Source organism: Nannospalax galili, unplaced genomic scaffold (genome assembly GCF_000622305.1).
Source record: "Nannospalax galili isolate Female #2095 unplaced genomic scaffold, S.galili_v1.0 scaffold974, whole genome shotgun sequence".
Lineage (NCBI taxonomy): Eukaryota > Metazoa > Chordata > Mammalia > Rodentia > Spalacidae > Nannospalax > Nannospalax galili.
Genome location: NW_008335438.1, coordinates 1838946 through 1855837, shown reverse-complemented (window position 1 = coordinate 1855837; position 16892 = coordinate 1838946). Strand labels below are relative to the sequence as shown.

Below are 16892 nucleotides of genomic sequence, written 5' to 3'. Positions count from 1 at the left end.
AGGGGGGGAGGAAAGGAAGGAAAAAGGAGAGGGGCTGAGGAGGAAATCAGGAAGACAAGGGATGGCAGGAAGCAGCATTCCAGGCTGTTAGGGTGGGGCGAGAAGATGGAATAGCAACTTGGTGGGCTCAAAACAGAGTCTGGTTAAAATGTCCTTAAATGGTAAATAAAATGAGAAGCTAGGAGCCCTGATGGGCTAGGAGCATTCCTGGGGCTTTCCTCACCCCCCTCCCCATCTTCCTCTTTTCCAGATCATGCGGCTGTGTAGGGGGTATTTTGAACACAGGATACAGAGAGTAAATAAACTATAAACTGATGCTCCCTCAATAGGTCTGGCTGAGCAAAAGATGGCTAGAACACACACATTTGGATGGGTCAGAAAATGCCTCCACTTGCAAGTGTTTTTCTTTGTGGTTTTTTGTTTGTTTTGTTTTTTAATGTCCTATTCATTTTAGTATCCAGTCCGGTGTGGTCATGGTAAGGTACAAAGAGGTAGGTGGAAAGGGGACCTGTAACTCTGTCTACAAGCCTTATACTGTGACCCACCCCATCTGGGCGCCACATCTGGTCAGAGGGTAGACTCTCACAAGTAGGTATCCATGCCTAGCTTCTGGATCTATTCTGAAAAGGAAACCAAAGGTGCTTCCTGGTCTCCTTTTTGGAATAACGACAGAAATGAACTTACTAATACATTGATGTCATGAAAAAAAAAATGTCCCCAACAAAAGAAAAATAGTTGCAAGAACTTTCTAAGGGGGCTGAGGCCAGAAGGAAAACTAGAGGTTTTCTCTTCCCAGGTGTGTCAAGTTGACAATGAAGATTAGCTACCACAGACAGGGACCTGTTGGACTCTGTGTCCTTTGTCCAGGGTCCTCTCAGACCCTTTGGCAACAGAAATGTTACATTATAGACAGTCGGCCCCCAGTGTTATAAAACACAAAGAGACTACAAAAGTTGTGGGCTGGAAAAACAAAACCAAACTCCAACTTAAAAAAAAAAAAATCTCTCTCTCTCTCTCTCTCTCTCTCTCTCTCTCTCTCTCTCTCCAGGGCTCTTCCTACCTTGCAAGGGCTAGTCAGTCTGGATATGTTGTTCAGTTCTGTTTGTGTTTTGTAGAAAAGTGAATGATCAATAAACAGCATATGTTTTATAATGAAAAAAAAAAACCAAGAAATTTCTAGTCTGAGAAAGATTTTCCACCACAGATTTAAGCAAAGTATGGGCCGTGTCTGAGGACAGATCTATCTTGGTCAATGCCAATAATCACTTGTAGGGGGTAACAAAAAAGTTAAGTCTAACTCTGCAGCAACTAATTCTGAAACCAAACAAGCGATCCATAAACAATCCTGCTGGGAATGTGTAAAGTGTTGATCAACTCATTACCTACAGAGGGTAAGCAGGCCCCTGACTTCCCTGGCTTGTGCTAATTTAATACCTAAAGTCCTTGGGCAACTTCCTCATGAAGCTCCTTGCTGTGGTCTGGGGAAGCCCCTGGGACTGTGCTGCAAGGACATTCGTCATCTCTGTGAATGTTGCCTGCTCACAGGATGATTTGAGTTGTTCTCCTAGGCATCTAAGCCCCAACTCCCTTACTCCTTAGCAGAGAGTCATCTATGCAGCTCCCTGTCAGAGACGCAGCTCTGGCCCGCTCTCCCCTGCAGTCTGTGTGGTCAGTAGTCTCTCCTACTAGCACCAGAGACGGGGAGTCAGAGACACAGCAGACTTGTGGGCATGCATGTGATGGGATGAACATCTGATCTAACATCTAGACATGGAGCACGGCAAAGGGATGGAGGAGAGGGACACGGAATGAGGAAGGCACTACAAACAGGGATGTGTGTTTGGGGTGTTGAGATACCTACCATCATAATATTCCAAATTCAAAGACTGCTTGTATCAGAACAAAGAAACAACAAATTTAACCAAAGGTGGTCATTAAAAAGAAAGGAAAGGAGACAGGCACTAGTGAGCATCCCTCCATCAAGAAGGAAGTCCCTACACCTTCCCTGCCAATACCCTGAGAAGGGAAATCTGCAGGCAGATCATGGGGGGCTCAGTTTGGACTCTTCTGAGTTGATCTGATTCATGTGGGGACCAAGGCTATGTCTGCACACAGTCATATGGGACTTCTCGCTCTGTAGGCCTGGCAACACTGCAGGACCTAACTGCAGGCCTTGCTGCTTGTAGACCATTAGCTGGTGCACGCCGTTCAATGCCATGCTTCCTTTTTAGCGCTGTAAAACAATGTCAGCTACCAAGCTCCTCTGTACAAATAAGTGATTTTAAAACATAAAACAACCAAAGGGGCGGGGTGGGAAGAAAGAAGGAAATAAAAAAAGAAGGAAAACAAAACAAAACAAAACAGCCTGCCCCAGAGCACTTCTCTGAGCATCTTGACACTAAGTGCATAGGTACACTACCATTCTAATTCATCCACACCTGGGGTGGGGGGAACGGGGCTTGGTGGCTCTCTATGCTCACTCTACAGGCCATCAAGGCGTTCATCAGGCTGGCCAGTTCCAGGACACTGCCTCTCAAAGGAAAAGTCTCAGCACCTGCCCTCAATTGTTAAGGCTGTGCCTGTTGGTCCTGCCACCAGGGACCTCATAAAGGCAGGGAAGAAAGGAAGAACGAGAATGTGGGGGGAGAGGAAACAGCATGAAATTAGCAAGGAAAATTTGAAGAATGAGGATTTATTAGTCATTGATGCCAGTGGGGAAAGCAGATGGGAATGAGGGCAAAATAAATCATCCCACTAAGGTAGCAGAAGGACAGAAGGCTCCGATTGTCCCCAAGGCCTCGCAATGGTGATGTACCTGCAGGGTTTGCACCATAAAGTCTGTCGGTCAAGCCCGAACAGTGCCCGACACTTCTTTGGAGTATTTGCATCTGTTAGCATAAGGTAAACACAAAAAAATACAACACAATGGTGGGTCGTGCTCAATTGGATGTGAGACCTCAGCTACTTGTCTTCTGTAGCACCTGCTTCTACTTGACAATCTTCCCTTACCAAGAGCATGAAAGGAAAGGACTTCTATGAGCCAAACGAAAAATAAATCAAATAAAAATATAACACACACACACACACACACATACACACAAAGGAAAACAACAACCAAAAACCAAAAAACAACAATGAAAAATAAATAAAAAGAGAGAGAGAGAAGAGGAGGGGAGAAGGTGACGTCATTGGCTTCTACCTAGGCCAGGATGAGCATCCTGGCTGGTGACGAGGAAAGGGGTTGGCAGGCAACATTCCCTGGGAGAGGACACGCAGGGGTCTGAGTCTCGCTCGGCCCCAAGGAGGAGGCATACACACTGTTTTACAGTGGCATTTTGGCTAGCAGCAGCGGGAAAACAAGCACATCCCTTGTGGAGCCCACACACTGGCAGTGTCCCGCTCCCTTGTGTCTCCTACAATCCACACACAGAGCTACAAAGCAACAGGCCAGGGGGGAAAGAACGGAAGAGACCAGCTGCAAACCAGCACAGCGAATCTGGGAGACTATACACACCTGCAGGGGCCGCACCAGTTATTCTGTTGATCAAGGCCAAAGCGCGCTCGGCATTTCTTAGGAGCGCTCAGGTCTGAATGAGTTCAAGAAAGGAGCGAGCAGAGGAGGACGGGAGGAAGGGAGAGAGAGGAAGAGAGGAGAGAGAGGGAGAGAGGGAAGGGAGGGGGGAGAGAGAGATACAAATAAGAAAAATAAAAAATAAAAAAAGGGAATAAATCAATGACCGGGTTACTAATAGCAAAATATTTGACTTTAAAAAAAAAAAAAAAAAAAGTTCTTTAATCAAAAAAAAAAAGGTAAAAATCACATTCTTAATAAACTTGTATGATTAGCTGTTGCAAATAAACCTGCAGTACCCCTTATTGAAGGACTGTCTTGGATTCGGTTCCAGCCGACCCAGGGCTAAATCAATACTGAAGAATTTGCTCTTTCAATTATTTTTTTCCCTCTTTTGTTTTTAGTTCTGCTTTCCCTTAATTTTTTTTTTAAATTCTCTCAAATTTCTTTTTCTTAAAGAAGAAAACAAAGCGAAGGAGGGAATTAAGTTTGTAACATGCTTTTTTCTTCTTAGAGTACAACAGTTTTCAAAAGAAAAAAAAAAACTACTAATAAAAACAGAACGAAATGAAACAGAAAGAAACAAAGAAAGAAAAAGGTCATGGGTATTGGGATATTGCAGCTTTTGGAATGTTTGTTTTTTCTTTTCTTTTTTTTTAATCTATTTTCATTAATATTAAGAAAGAAAGAGATGAGGGTCAACAGTCTGTGTGAATAAGCTGTTAGGGGTTAGAAGCTCCAAGCAGCGTGAAGCAGGCATGGTCAGTTAAATGCTAGCGGATTTGCAAATGATGAGCCACAAAGCAAAAGGAAGAACAAACAAAACAAAATAAAATAAAAAACAAAGGAAAAAAATAAGCATACTGCGATTGCATGCTGGCGTGCATGAGAAAACGTAGTGGGAGCAACAAAAAAAATGCCATTAGATTAAGGAGGTTTATTACTGAATTCCTTCCATTTTTTTTTCTTTACCAGTCTCTTTTAAAGAAATACTGCATATTCAATTTGCACAGTTAGTTCAGCTCTAAACACTGTCATCGCTGCTTATACAGTTGTTATGGGAAAAATAAATAAATGAAACAGAAGTTAAATTAAATTAAGAAAAATAAATAAAACCAACCAAAGCAACTGGAAAAAAAATCTACTAAAACATGAAACTGTGTAGATGGTCATTTTAAAGGATGTTCAAATGTCATAACGTGTTTAATGTTAATAAAACTATAAATGGCAAGAAAAATTAAAAAACAGTTTATCAACTATTTTAATGACTCAAAATGACATTAGCACCTGTAATCGGAGGAAGTGAAAGGCAAGGATTTAGGAAACATTCGCTGTGTTCTGAAAAAAAAGAACAAATTATACAAAGTCTTCAAAATTTTTGTTTTTTTGTAAAAACCTGGCATTCTCCAAGGGACCTGAGATTGCCTATGCAGTATTTCTAATTTCTTCTACAAAATGACAAACCTCCTTAATTTAAAATGGGTGTAATTTACCACTGTAAAGGCATGCATCAGAACATTTGGGGAACAGCCCAGTTAATACCCCACACTCACACACGCCCCCTCTTGGTCCCCTAGGCCCCTCCTCATCCCCTCTCAGACACATACAAAATAAGCAAACTGTCTAAAGCCCAGCAGAGACATGCCTACCATGGCTCTCCAGTAACAGGCTTGGCAGTTATTTAAAAACACATTCCGCTAGAATTACAATGTGCTTTTCATGCAACAATGGATGTTACTAGCTTTAAAAGGGCAGTAATGAAGCAATTAATTAAAATGCATAAACAAAAAGGCTGACTGGCTAAGATGGGTTCCCCCACAATGTCCTGGCCTTGAATTTCTCCTGCCTCCCCCAGATGGAAGCCTGACGTAAGAGTGGCCCTCCACCTACTGCTTCCTCCGTCACCCTGACCACAGTCACTTACCATTGGTCTCTCCTGGCTGCTTGTCCCTTTTCCTCTTCTTCTTCTTCCCCTATACAAACAGATGAAATGCAGAAAGTTTAGTTCACGAAACAGACAAGGAAGATGTCTTTTCTGCCATTTCCACCCACACCTATTCGCCAAGTCTGTCCAATCTGCCACCTCTGAATCCAACATCCTTGAATTGTGCCCGGAGAGACAAAGTGTTCTTGCCAGAAAAGGAGGGATCAGTGGGTAGAGACGAAAAGCTCTCCTTGCCTCCATCCATTTTTGATCCTGACCTAAGGCATCTGATTCCATAAAGGGGAAGAAAAGGAGAGGAAGATTCAGAGAAGGGTGGAGAGCCTGGGTAGAAAACAGTGTGCGAGCCTCCAAGGAGCACAAAAACCACGATGCCCGCAGAGGCTCACCACTGACCCCGCCCCCTCTCACTTATGAAGGTCCTTCATGAGTTGAGGGGTGACTGCTCAGAGATGTTGTATGATTCTTGTTTTAAAAGATGGTAGCTAGAGGAGGAAGAGCTGATCTTCCTATAACAGGGATCTCTAGATAGCCTGACCACTGGGGATTGGCTGGGGGCACTGACAACACAGTGGACAGTAACAGGGATGACAGAGTATATGGTCTCCAGTTGGGGATGGGGAGAGGCTATGGGAGGGTGCCATTTAGGATGTTCTGTATGAAATACACACACACAAAAGTCAATAAATTAAAAAATGAGGAAAAAAAAGATGGTAGGAACACGAGGAAGTGGGTAAGAAGCGCCAACCCCACGTAAGGAAGTCGGAGCAAAAGATGGCTGCTGGGAGGGGCACAGACAGTCTCTTTCAAGCATGGAGCTCTTGGTAGGTTAACCAGGCTCCAGTGGATGGACCCTCACTGAAGGACATTGGAGACACAAATTAGACTCTATAGGCCTTATTATATATGAGTACCTTAAATTGGGTTGGGGGCAGTAAGGGGAGGTGGGGATAGGGGAGGGGATCTAAATACCATCAAATTAGATTGTATTAAAACTGCAAAAATTCAGTTAAATTTAATTGAATTTTCAAATATTTAATTAAATTGCAAAAATTTTAATTCAAATTAAAAAGTGGGGGAAAGGTGGTAGGAAAGGCTGGGGGAGGGGCAAAGGAGACTAAGGAATAATCTGAGCTCTTTAGGAAATTGCAGAGTGAACATCCATTAGAGGACAAGCACCCCCATTTTCCTCTGTCAGATTAGATACTCTTCCAGTGGTACCCCAACAAACCCATTACCAGTTAAGAGTCATAATTCACAAATGAATTTACTGTGCCTAACTCATAGACTATCACAGCTCAGCCCAGCCTACTTTAAACACCCACAGAGCACTGAGAATAGCCTACAGGTGTGCAAAGTCATCTAATGTGGAGTTTGCCTTATCATGACTTGTGTCATCTATTGGACACTGTACTAAAAGTGAAATAAACAGAATAGTTATATGGGTATGCCCTGATGCTACCATGAAGCTGAAAAATTGTAAGTCAAACCATAGCAAGCCAGAAATCATCTGTATAATGTGTATTACCATGCTCATTAGCGTGGATAACTCCCAGCAACTATTAAAATTATGAGCTGTTACAATGGCTAGTTCTTCATTATAATGGAAACTCCTGATAACAATGGCCAGCATTTGTGGGGTACACGTTAAGAGCCAGGCATCACCCCACTGCAGCAACATGTACCGCCACCACTCCAATGTTACAGATGAGGAAACTGAGGCACAGAGAGGGTAGGCAATACTCATGAGGTGGCGCAGCTCAGAAGAGTTAGGGCTAGCATGCAAACTTAAATGGTCTTGGTACTAGTGCCTTCAACCTCAGAGTTCTGCTGCCTACTGTGCAATGCCTCGTTATAGCAAGCTCTTCTTCCATTCCCAGTCACCAGGCTGACCCTCCCAGTTCCCCTTCCCTTCCTACACCAGCCAGGCCCACATGAGGCAGCTACTTGGTGTGAATTAAACACAGTGGTCCTATATGCCTGTGTGTTTGAGAATATCTAAATGTCATCCTTTCCTAAAAGTTCTTGTAGGACAGTGGCATCAACACCAAAGAGAACGGGACAAAGATGTGTAGTGACACTAAGGACATGTCATGCGTGGAAGGAGCCTCTGGTGTCTGTGTCATTGGGGACGTGTGCTGTGGCCTACTGGGAAGCTCCATACCAGATCCCATTATATTCCTTGTCATACAAAGGAAAAACAACCTAGCAAAGTACCACACAGTTGTCTTTGAGTGGGGTCTAACAACAACTGATTTAGGGGCCAGTATGAAAGTACAACAGAAACAGTCCAACCTGAGGAATGCCAAAACCCTCACACTCCAGGGACATCTCACGGTCCCCATTCAGATTTCCCATCTCTAGCTCCCTGCTGAGAACTCTGATACTTGGAGAGTAGGACAAGTTTATGACTGAGCAAAGTGCAATGTAGATGGTAGGCTTCTAGAGGACAGAAATGGTATCTTAATGGGAGAGGACATAAAGATGTAAGGAAGGAAGGATGACTACCCCATTTCTTCTTTAAATGTATCAAGAGAAAGAAAAGACCTAAACAGGTGAACATACACAGCATTTAAGACAGGAAGGAAGGAAGGAAGGTTCTATGATGATACCAGGGTTGGTTGGCTGCTGTGATGATGCTCCACTAGCTTTTCCTGGGTCTGATGTGGCTGCTTCACATCAATCTACTTCCCTAAGGTGGGACCATAAAGGCTCCTACCACCAGTTGTTCGGAAGGGCAGGAAAGTCTAACCCAGAACACATTTCCCAGAAAAACCTTTCGGATCTTATAACAACCACAGCAATGTAGATCCTCCATGGTGAACCTCCACCGTCAAGTTAATTAAAAGAGAATGCCAATAAGTTCCCACCATAATCAAATCCATAAAAGTTTCGGGTCTGAGATTCCTGACCCCAGTGTTGTACCCTGGGGCATAGAAAGAAGCAAGGGTGGGTGCCCACACATGCAATGAATTGACATCATGCTTCAGAGAGATCAAGTTCCTATAGTCTTTTAACCAATCACCTCTCAACTGTCTGCCTCAACTTCTCAGGAGCTCCCTATTATACAAGCCACCTTCTGATTGGAAGTCAGGGCAAATGATACATGGACCTTCCAAAAAATCTAGAAAGAACATCACAGAAAGTCTTAGGAAGAGCTTGGTCTAAATGACTCCCTGGCAAGTCAAACGCAGCATTCTTCTGACATTGTCACTGAATTTAACTTGCCCCTTTTGTGGAGACTTCACCCTGCACAACCTCAGAGGGCACCATCTACCCTGCTTGTAATGTAAATGGAACACAGTCCAAACACCGGGCAACTGCACATAAAGGTGTTAGGATGACCCAAATGCCTACTGGGAATATGGTAGCTTTAGAGATGCTGAATTCTGCTCTGGGATACCATTCTAGGTGACTCAAAGATTAGGTCTATAACAAGCAGAAGCTGGAGGTGAACACTAAGAACTTATGACCCAAAGTCAGGAGAACAGCTGTCCTAAGATGATATGGCTGGGTGTGTGCCGGAGGCTACCTGTCCCTGAAGCTCCACCTGGAATCGGGTGGAGTGCACAGCAAGTCTGTGCGAGGGCTCAACTGTCTCATGTCTTCCTTTCAGCCCCTGAAGAGAGGTGTCCCAATGGCACAAACACAGAAGATAAGCAGAAGGCACCACATAGCTAAGACCCCATGACACCCATCTGCTGGTGACAAGGGCTCTCAACAAAGCAGATGTGCCATCCAGGCAGGGAGGTCCAGGGGAATAAGGGCAGTGAAAGCCAGTGGACTCCATCTTCCCTTCTCCATGTCTATATAGCAAGGAACAAGCAAGCCAGCTCCTGCTTTAGAGGTTCGAGGAAACTTGAAATGTCTGGGTAAAGCAGCAGAAAGCTTCAATGTCAAGATGACCAGTTCTAGAAGAACAGATAGTAACATCAGACTGAATTCTGATCCCCACAGTAGCTTGAACACAGCAAGCCTGCATTCAACAACAATTTAAGGACCTAAGTCCTACAGAGTGGATCCTTGACTGACAATGCCAATGAGACAGAGGAAACAGTAGGTATTGATGGGCAAACACTCACCCGGCTCCATGACCTGCCCGAGACAGAAGGGGAGCCTGTACTGATGTTTGATTTTTGACCTTGGAGTGAATGTCAAAGACCAAATGCCATGGAATAAAGAACCAGACAAAGCAAGAGGCATCCTACCCATCCAGAGAGGGGAGAAAGCCCAGGTCTCAGTGTTGCTGGAAAGAATGCAGCAAAAATGCTAAATGACAGAGGTTTCCAAAAGAACGGTAAGTTTGTGGTATGTTGTTAATGCAAGTAGTAAAAACAACATTCCTAGTAAGATGGTGTTTATAAAAGAGAGCAAGAAAAATAAGCAAATCCCAATCTGCCAACATAGCCCAGGAACATACATATCAGTGACAGATATGTCATATGATACACACACTTCTTAAACCTGCAGAGCCCAGGGTTATTTCATCCTCCCTACCAAAGGATGACTTCTGCTGGCTACTTGGAGGGATATTCCCATCATGCCTCTCTCAGGATGAAGCAGGCTTCCAGATTCTATTACAGCACCCAGGCTGCTTGTTTGGCATTCCTCCTTAAGGCTGTAGGCCCTTCCAAAGACTTGTGAGGAGTTAAGCACACTCCCTATTTCTCTGACCACTATCTTCCCTATAAAGCTAGACCACTGATAGCTGCTGATTATAAGCCCTTTGCATGTGACCTGGAGCTCCATTTTTTCCAAGAGGAGGCAAGGAGGTATAGATATCCCAAATCAGTCTCCAGGGGCATGTGTGGGTACATAGATGCCAGAATCCTCCCTGTTTCCTATGGGATGTTCTAGTAGAGTCACAGTGGAAGCCAAGACAAGACCATCAGTTTTGGGGGAGCAAGTCCTAGAAGTGGGTGGAATGAATGCTCTAGAGGACTGGTTCCAGTCAGCAGTAACTTGTCCCCCGGGTCTCTGCAGACACACACACATCCATACTCTTTGGAAAGTGGTCCACCTACATAGTTATCCCGCGCGGACCAGCCAGGATACAGCTGCATGTGAAGCTGTCGCTCCTTCCGGGCCAGCTCATAGTATTTTGCTTGTTCTTCTCTGGACAGTGCGTGCCACTGGAAAGAACATGAGGCGGGGGAGAGAAAGACATGCAGAAACATCACAAACTACACCACAGCCAGTGCATGAAAAGTGCTGCTTTGGGGGACAGATCCATCCAGATATTGTCAAAGCAGCAGATTCTGACAGCTTGCTGGGCCCTGGCACTAATGGGCGTGCTCAGAGAAAACTTATCTGGTATCTCTGGAGCAGGAAGATTAGGGATATGGCTGTCCTGAATGTCATTCGAAAAGCACAATGGTCTTGACCAGCAGAAGCCATTCAAGGATTCAGAGTGGCCAGGAGTTAAAGGACTCTCCAGAGAAAGGTAGAAGTGGACATGTGGGCACTGGGCGTGCTGCCTCTGGTCTACCCTTGTCCCCCTTCTCCCCAGGGGCTCCCTACCCGGCGCCCGAGGATCTGGTTGATGGCTGCGCTTTCTTTCAACGTGCACTCAGCCACAACCTTCGCTCTCATTTCCTTCATGTACAACATGAACGCATTAAGAGGCTTCTTTATGTGGGGTTTCTTCTTTTCTTCCTCCTTTTTGGAGTCCTGATGCTTTCTGGATAGAAACAAAAACAAATGGACCCAAACCACCCAATAAACAACCACATGGTCAACTTCCCCCAGAGCCTATGCCTCTCGCTAGTTCCTTCCCACCCAAGCCTGGCAGTTTCGAATAAAAAGCTCACTTCCACTTTCAGACCTTCCTACCCAAAAATAGCTGAGGAAGGAGGTGTGGTGGGTGAGGGATTCTGAAATCACTTCCTCAAGCTTCACAAATAGACACTTTCCCAGGGCAGAGAGAAAGCACAGGGTGGTGGACCTCACTTCTCAGGTTCTGTCTTGCTGCTGAACAAAGCTCTAAATGCTTCATTCTGGGGTTAGTGGGAAGTGGTTGCAAACCCCAGTCCATTCAAGTACACACAACAGAGAACTTCTTCTTAGTGGCAGTGGGACAATCACTGAAAGCCACCAGAGTGCATTTCCTCCTTCTATAGGGGAGCCAGAGCCCACATATGCTGGGTGCTCACTAGGGTCAAAACAGGACAGGCTGACCTCAGACAGAGGGCCACCAAGCATCAGCCGCCAAGCCACTGTGGCAGCTCAATCTACAGGCCATGAAGCAGGCAGTAACAATGGCGACACTTACGAGCTGTGGAGTGAGCCGACATCACTCTGTGAGGATTCCTGCTTGACTGTTGGTGTGACAATGGCCGGATGGGGGATGCCGGTCGTGTGGAGAGTATGATGGGGAGGGACCATGTGGGGAGGGAACCTAGAAGACAGAAAGCTGTGTAAATCGTCAGAATCAAAATGAATGAATGAGGAGGGATGTGTATACACAATTAAAAAAAAAGAAAAGCTCATAACATTCACATGAAAGCAACCCACGGCATATGAAACCTGTCAGCATTAATTAGTGATAAATTAAACATAATGATTCTCATAATGTCATTAAAGCTAATCTTCCCCTTCATTATTGCTACTGACATGAGACATTACGATTTTTAACATCTTTAGCAAAAGACAACTGATGTACTTGGGCAGAAAAGTGGGCTTGCGCTACCAACCGGAAACCACACGTCCACTTGGTGTTTGAGGCATGATTTGCACTTAGAAGACAATTTCCTAAGTCCTCATCAGCTCTAGAAAGGAGAGGTGAAATCTTTTGCTGTATATTGACAGCTAAATAAAATATTAACGTGGTTAAAATATACATACATGTCTTGACAGTGCTCTGCACGCCTCATTAGGCCTCATTCTGGTGATGGAGGGCAATCAAATTTTTGTTTTTCTTTTGTTGCTGTGCCCACCATTTGATAGGAATAGGAGAGAGTGAGGCAGAGAGAGAAAAATTCAGATAGTTTCTGGGTGACTGTCATCATCTCATCGATATTTCAGGTAAATTTATATTCTCTTGTAGGAAAATGGGGGTGGGAACACTCACAGCGAAACACTGAGCTCTGATTTGCATATCCTTTCTCTGCTAAAATTTAGGACTCTTAATATGTTATCTGTGCATCATTCAAAAATGGTGTAATTGTAAATTACAATTGTAAATGGGAATTTACATTTTATCATTGTAAACGATAAAACTTAAGTACAGAACAGATAACGGCTTCTCCTGTGACAGCATTTATTTTGGGAAAGTTCTCTAGAACAATTTATTCCCTGACTTGACATTTCCCAACATGCACATTAGCGACAACACAAACTAGGTTTAAACTTCTTTTGGCCCATCCTCCCGCTGTGTGGAACAAATGGCTTTCACATTTTCTGATGTCTGGAGTCCCCTCCATTTGTATTGGGCAGGAAAACACCTCCTTACTTGAAATAGCCCATACTAGAGAGAAAAGTGGGGCAAAGCAGGGAAAGGACATACAGTTCAGGTGAAAGAAACCTGGATGGAAACAGGCTACTCTCCTAATAAAGGCCAACCGCCACCCAGGGACCAGCGGTCTGCCCTTCAGAAAACCCATTCTGGTGGGAATGAGGGGCCCTGGTAAGGCTTTATTATGATGGTTTTAAAAAACACTTTATTTATTTATTTTTATTATTTTGGGGAGGGGTCTTTTCAAATCAGGGGCTCCCTGTAGCCCCAGCTGGCCTGGAACTCACTATGTATACTAGGGTGGTCTTTAACTAACAGAGATCCACTTGTCTCTGCCCCTTGAGTGCTGGTATTAAAGGTGTGCCCCACCACACCTGGCTTTATTTATTATTTTTATTTTATGTTTCTGAGTGTATTGCCTGCATGTATGGAAATGCACCTATATTGTGCAATGCCCCAAAAGATCGTAAGAGGGTATCAGATCCCCTGCAACTGGAGTTATGGATGGTTGTTAAGCACCATGTGGGTGCTAGGAACCGAAGCCAGGTCCTCTGCAAGAGCAGCCAGTGCTCTTAACCACTGGGTCATCTTCTGTAGCCCCAATGATGGTTTTTGCAAAAGGATCTTGTATTTATTTATAGTTCTTGCCACAAGTGGATCCAAGATACAAATAACATAACAAATGTCCATTTGATAAAGGATTAAAGACATAATGAACAGACTCTACACAGATCTACTGAGACAAAATCAGATGAAGAATGCTGATCTTTGCAGGGGTTCCAGAGCCACTGTAGACACCTGACTTAGAAATTCCACCATGGGGCTGGAGAGATGGCTCAGCAGTTCAGAACACTGGTTGTTCTTACAAAAGACCTAAGTTTAAATCCCAGCACCCACATGGCAGCTAACAGCCACCTGTAACTCCAGTTCCAAGAGATCGACACCTTCTTCCGTCCTCTTCAGGCACTGCATGACATGGGTATACTAACACACACACAGGTATAGCACTCCTACATGTAAAATAAAAATAATATTAAAAAAAAAGAAAGAAATTCCACCCTGAGGTGGCCTCTGCTGCAGTAACCTTTGTCAATACTGAGGTTTGGTAATAATGACTCAGTTTAATAATAATCAAAGACATAGAGGGAGGAGGGGAGAGGGGGAGGCGGAAAGGAAGGGAGGGAGGCAGAGCAACAGAAAACACCACTAACTCCCACTCCCTTCAAAAACTGGAGGAAAAGAAAAAGCAAACCTTTGAGATCCCAAGTTACATCCTATTCTTCCCCACTGTTCCAAGGCCTCAGAGGAAATATAAGTTAAGGATATGTGCTCTTGGAAGCCTTTGGGTGAAGGGGTAGGTGCAACAACAGTTTTTACTGTAAATTTTAAAGACCTGACATGTCTCGAATACATAGATTTCTGCAGTGAGGATGTGTGTACAGACAGAGAGAGGGAGACAGAGAAAAGCAATGAATCTGTGTGGGTGTGTGTGGGTGTGTGTGTACACACGCGCACGAGCACTCGTGCACATGAATGCATGCATACACATTTTCAATACCGAATACCAAAGGAGGGCCCCATGATTGGAGTACGAGTACATTTTGGGGTGGGGACAGATTTGGGGTACAGCTATGAAGAATAAACATTTGTGATTCCCTTGACCTGTACACGTTTGTCCATTTGAACAACACACACCAGAGAAAGGGACTGCACGTGAATGAGCCTGTGACCTGCATGCACGCCTTCACCCAAGAAATCCCTTTCTGCACACAACTATTTCATGAAATGCAATAAACACCCTAAAAAAAATTCTAAGCAGCTCATTATATACCCCTGTCTGCTTTTATGGCTCCAAGCCAGAATATAATGATGAACCTTAACTTGTTAAGGACAACTAATTTTTGTTTCTGGCTGTCTCAGGGGCTTCTCTTGGACTCACTCTTGCTTTGCTTCACCGTTGACACGTTTCTGTTAACTGGATGTCATCTGCCGGCCTTGATTTTATGCACAAGCAGTAGGATGCATTTTCCTGTGCAACAATCCTGCTTTGAGTTGCATTAGGATTGTCAGTATTCTCTCATTTCCCCCCTTGCACTTGTAACATTTCATCTCTTCCTGCCTTATTTTTTGTGAGCCACGGTGCACCCACATTATGGTTTATACATGATCTCGCTCCCTTTGAAGCCGGCAGATTTCAGAGCCTGCTCTCGTCAGGAGAAGAGCCTTGCACCAATTTAGCAGGCTGAGGGCCCGGAGCTCCAACATCTCAATCTAAAGGGGGTCACAGGGTGGCACAAGTGAGTGTCAGCAAGAGCTGTTTAATTGCCAATCTAGGCTTCTCCATGGTGTTTAAAGTATAATGACCCATCACTTAATTCTGAGAAGTCCTGGCCCTGCTGCTGAATAGAATGAATATCAAAGGGTGTTCTGGAACAGGGCAAGCTGCCTACATTTGCTATAACTGCCATAAGTATAATAGACCTATACTTCTGTCGCCCCATTACCACAATAATGTATTTAATTTGCTGTATACGCTTTTTAACTAGCTACCTTTCATAAGGCCTACCTGGGGAATCGGCCGCCCCCACACCCTTGCCCCTCAAGCCCCTAACCTTTCTTCCACTGCTCCCTTTCCAACATTCCCTGCCCACCTATAAATCACTGGCTAGCCTTCTAATGATAATTCGATGGATAAACTTAACCCCAATCCCTATCCTATGATTACTTCACTGCTTTCAACCTCTGGATGCACCGAATAAACAAACAGGAAGGAAGCTCAGGAACAGCCTGTGAACCTTGGGACGGAGGGAGGGTGAGCTAGGATCATAAACGGCTCTCTTCTGTTCCCAGGAGGCTCCCCTCTTGCTCCCACGCTTTGCAAAGGCTGTGACGACATCATTTAATGAATGTAACCTTCCTGCTTGCCAGCTGAGAGGATACAGAAAAGCATTTTCCCGCCTAACTCATATCGGCATGGATATTGAAATTTAGAAGAGGGATCACACGTGGGAAATGGCTCTTTAAGTGGCCGTGCTATTCACGGCACAGCCATAAACACCAGCTACACTTCAGCTTGCACTCAGTGGGTATGACACTCACTCTATCCCACACCCAGAGTTGCTGTTCTGCAAGTAGAAAAAGAGGCATCTCAGGCCACCTTTCTAGCCCTTTCTCTGATTTTGGCTTCCCGTGTTGGCCACAGAGAATGGAGGAAGAGGCTGGGGGACAGCATTATGCCATGTAATGCATGTTAATTGAATCATGTGGCATCATCAAAATGGATTGGTTGCTTGAGCCCATCAGGAAAAGTCTAAACCTCCACCGATTTAATTAACTCGACTGAAAATCAGATGAAGAGAAAATAAAACTATCATTAGGGGCAATTAGTGACTACTTAAACATACTGCTGCCAACCAGTTTGTAAATAAACTAGCAGTCACTGAAAAATTAGCCAGAATTAATTAGAGAGAGGAAAATGAGACCTGGGGATATATATGCTTGCTGTATATGTGTTTATATGCTTAAATATAAATATACAGGAATGTATGCACACATGATTTCTTTTTAACTTTCAAAGATGTAGCACTGTGCAAGTCAACGGCATAGCCATCTGGCATGTATTTTTACAAGTCCCTCAAATGTGACCAGTCTAGCTTGAGATGTGCCGGACAGTGTAAAATGCATGTCATGTATAAAAGCTAAGTCCAGAAAAAGAAAGAAAGAAAGAAAGAAAGAAAGAAAGAAAGAAAGAAAGAAAGAAAGAAAGAAAGAAAGAAAGAAAAAATTTCATTAGTGGTTGTTGTATATTGATAGAAGGTGAAAAGATAATATTGAGACCACACTCTATTGGGGTAAGTAAAACACACCATTGAAAACAACTTCAGCACTGGGGGAAATTTTTTCTTAAAAGTGATGTAGCATGTAAG

The 16892-nt window shown here is 44.1% G+C and overlaps 1 protein-coding gene across 50 annotated transcripts in view; it reads right to left on the bottom strand.

Moving 5' to 3' along the window:
- Window positions 1-16892, bottom strand: part of Tcf7l2 (transcription factor 7 like 2) — a 204595-nt gene that overhangs the window by 4285 nt on the left and 183418 nt on the right. For 7 of the 50 annotated variants that reach the window (XM_029562103.1, XM_029562100.1, XM_029562102.1 and 4 more), the window contains 6 exons: window positions 11785-11925; window positions 11034-11193; window positions 10538-10645; window positions 5496-5544; window positions 4859-4909; window positions 3515-3587 (listed from right to left, as the gene is read on the bottom strand). In XM_029562103.1, coding sequence (XP_029417963.1) covers window positions 3515-3587; window positions 4859-4909; window positions 5496-5544; window positions 10538-10645; window positions 11034-11193; window positions 11785-11925 — 582 coding nt within the window. Of the gene's footprint in view, window positions 1-1861; window positions 1887-2815; window positions 2889-3514; window positions 3588-4858; window positions 4910-5495; window positions 5545-10537; window positions 10646-11033; window positions 11194-11784; window positions 11926-16892 lie in introns of all 50 variants that reach the window. The other 43 variants (XM_029562105.1, XM_029562104.1, XM_029562110.1 and 40 more) reach the window with 18 other exon arrangements.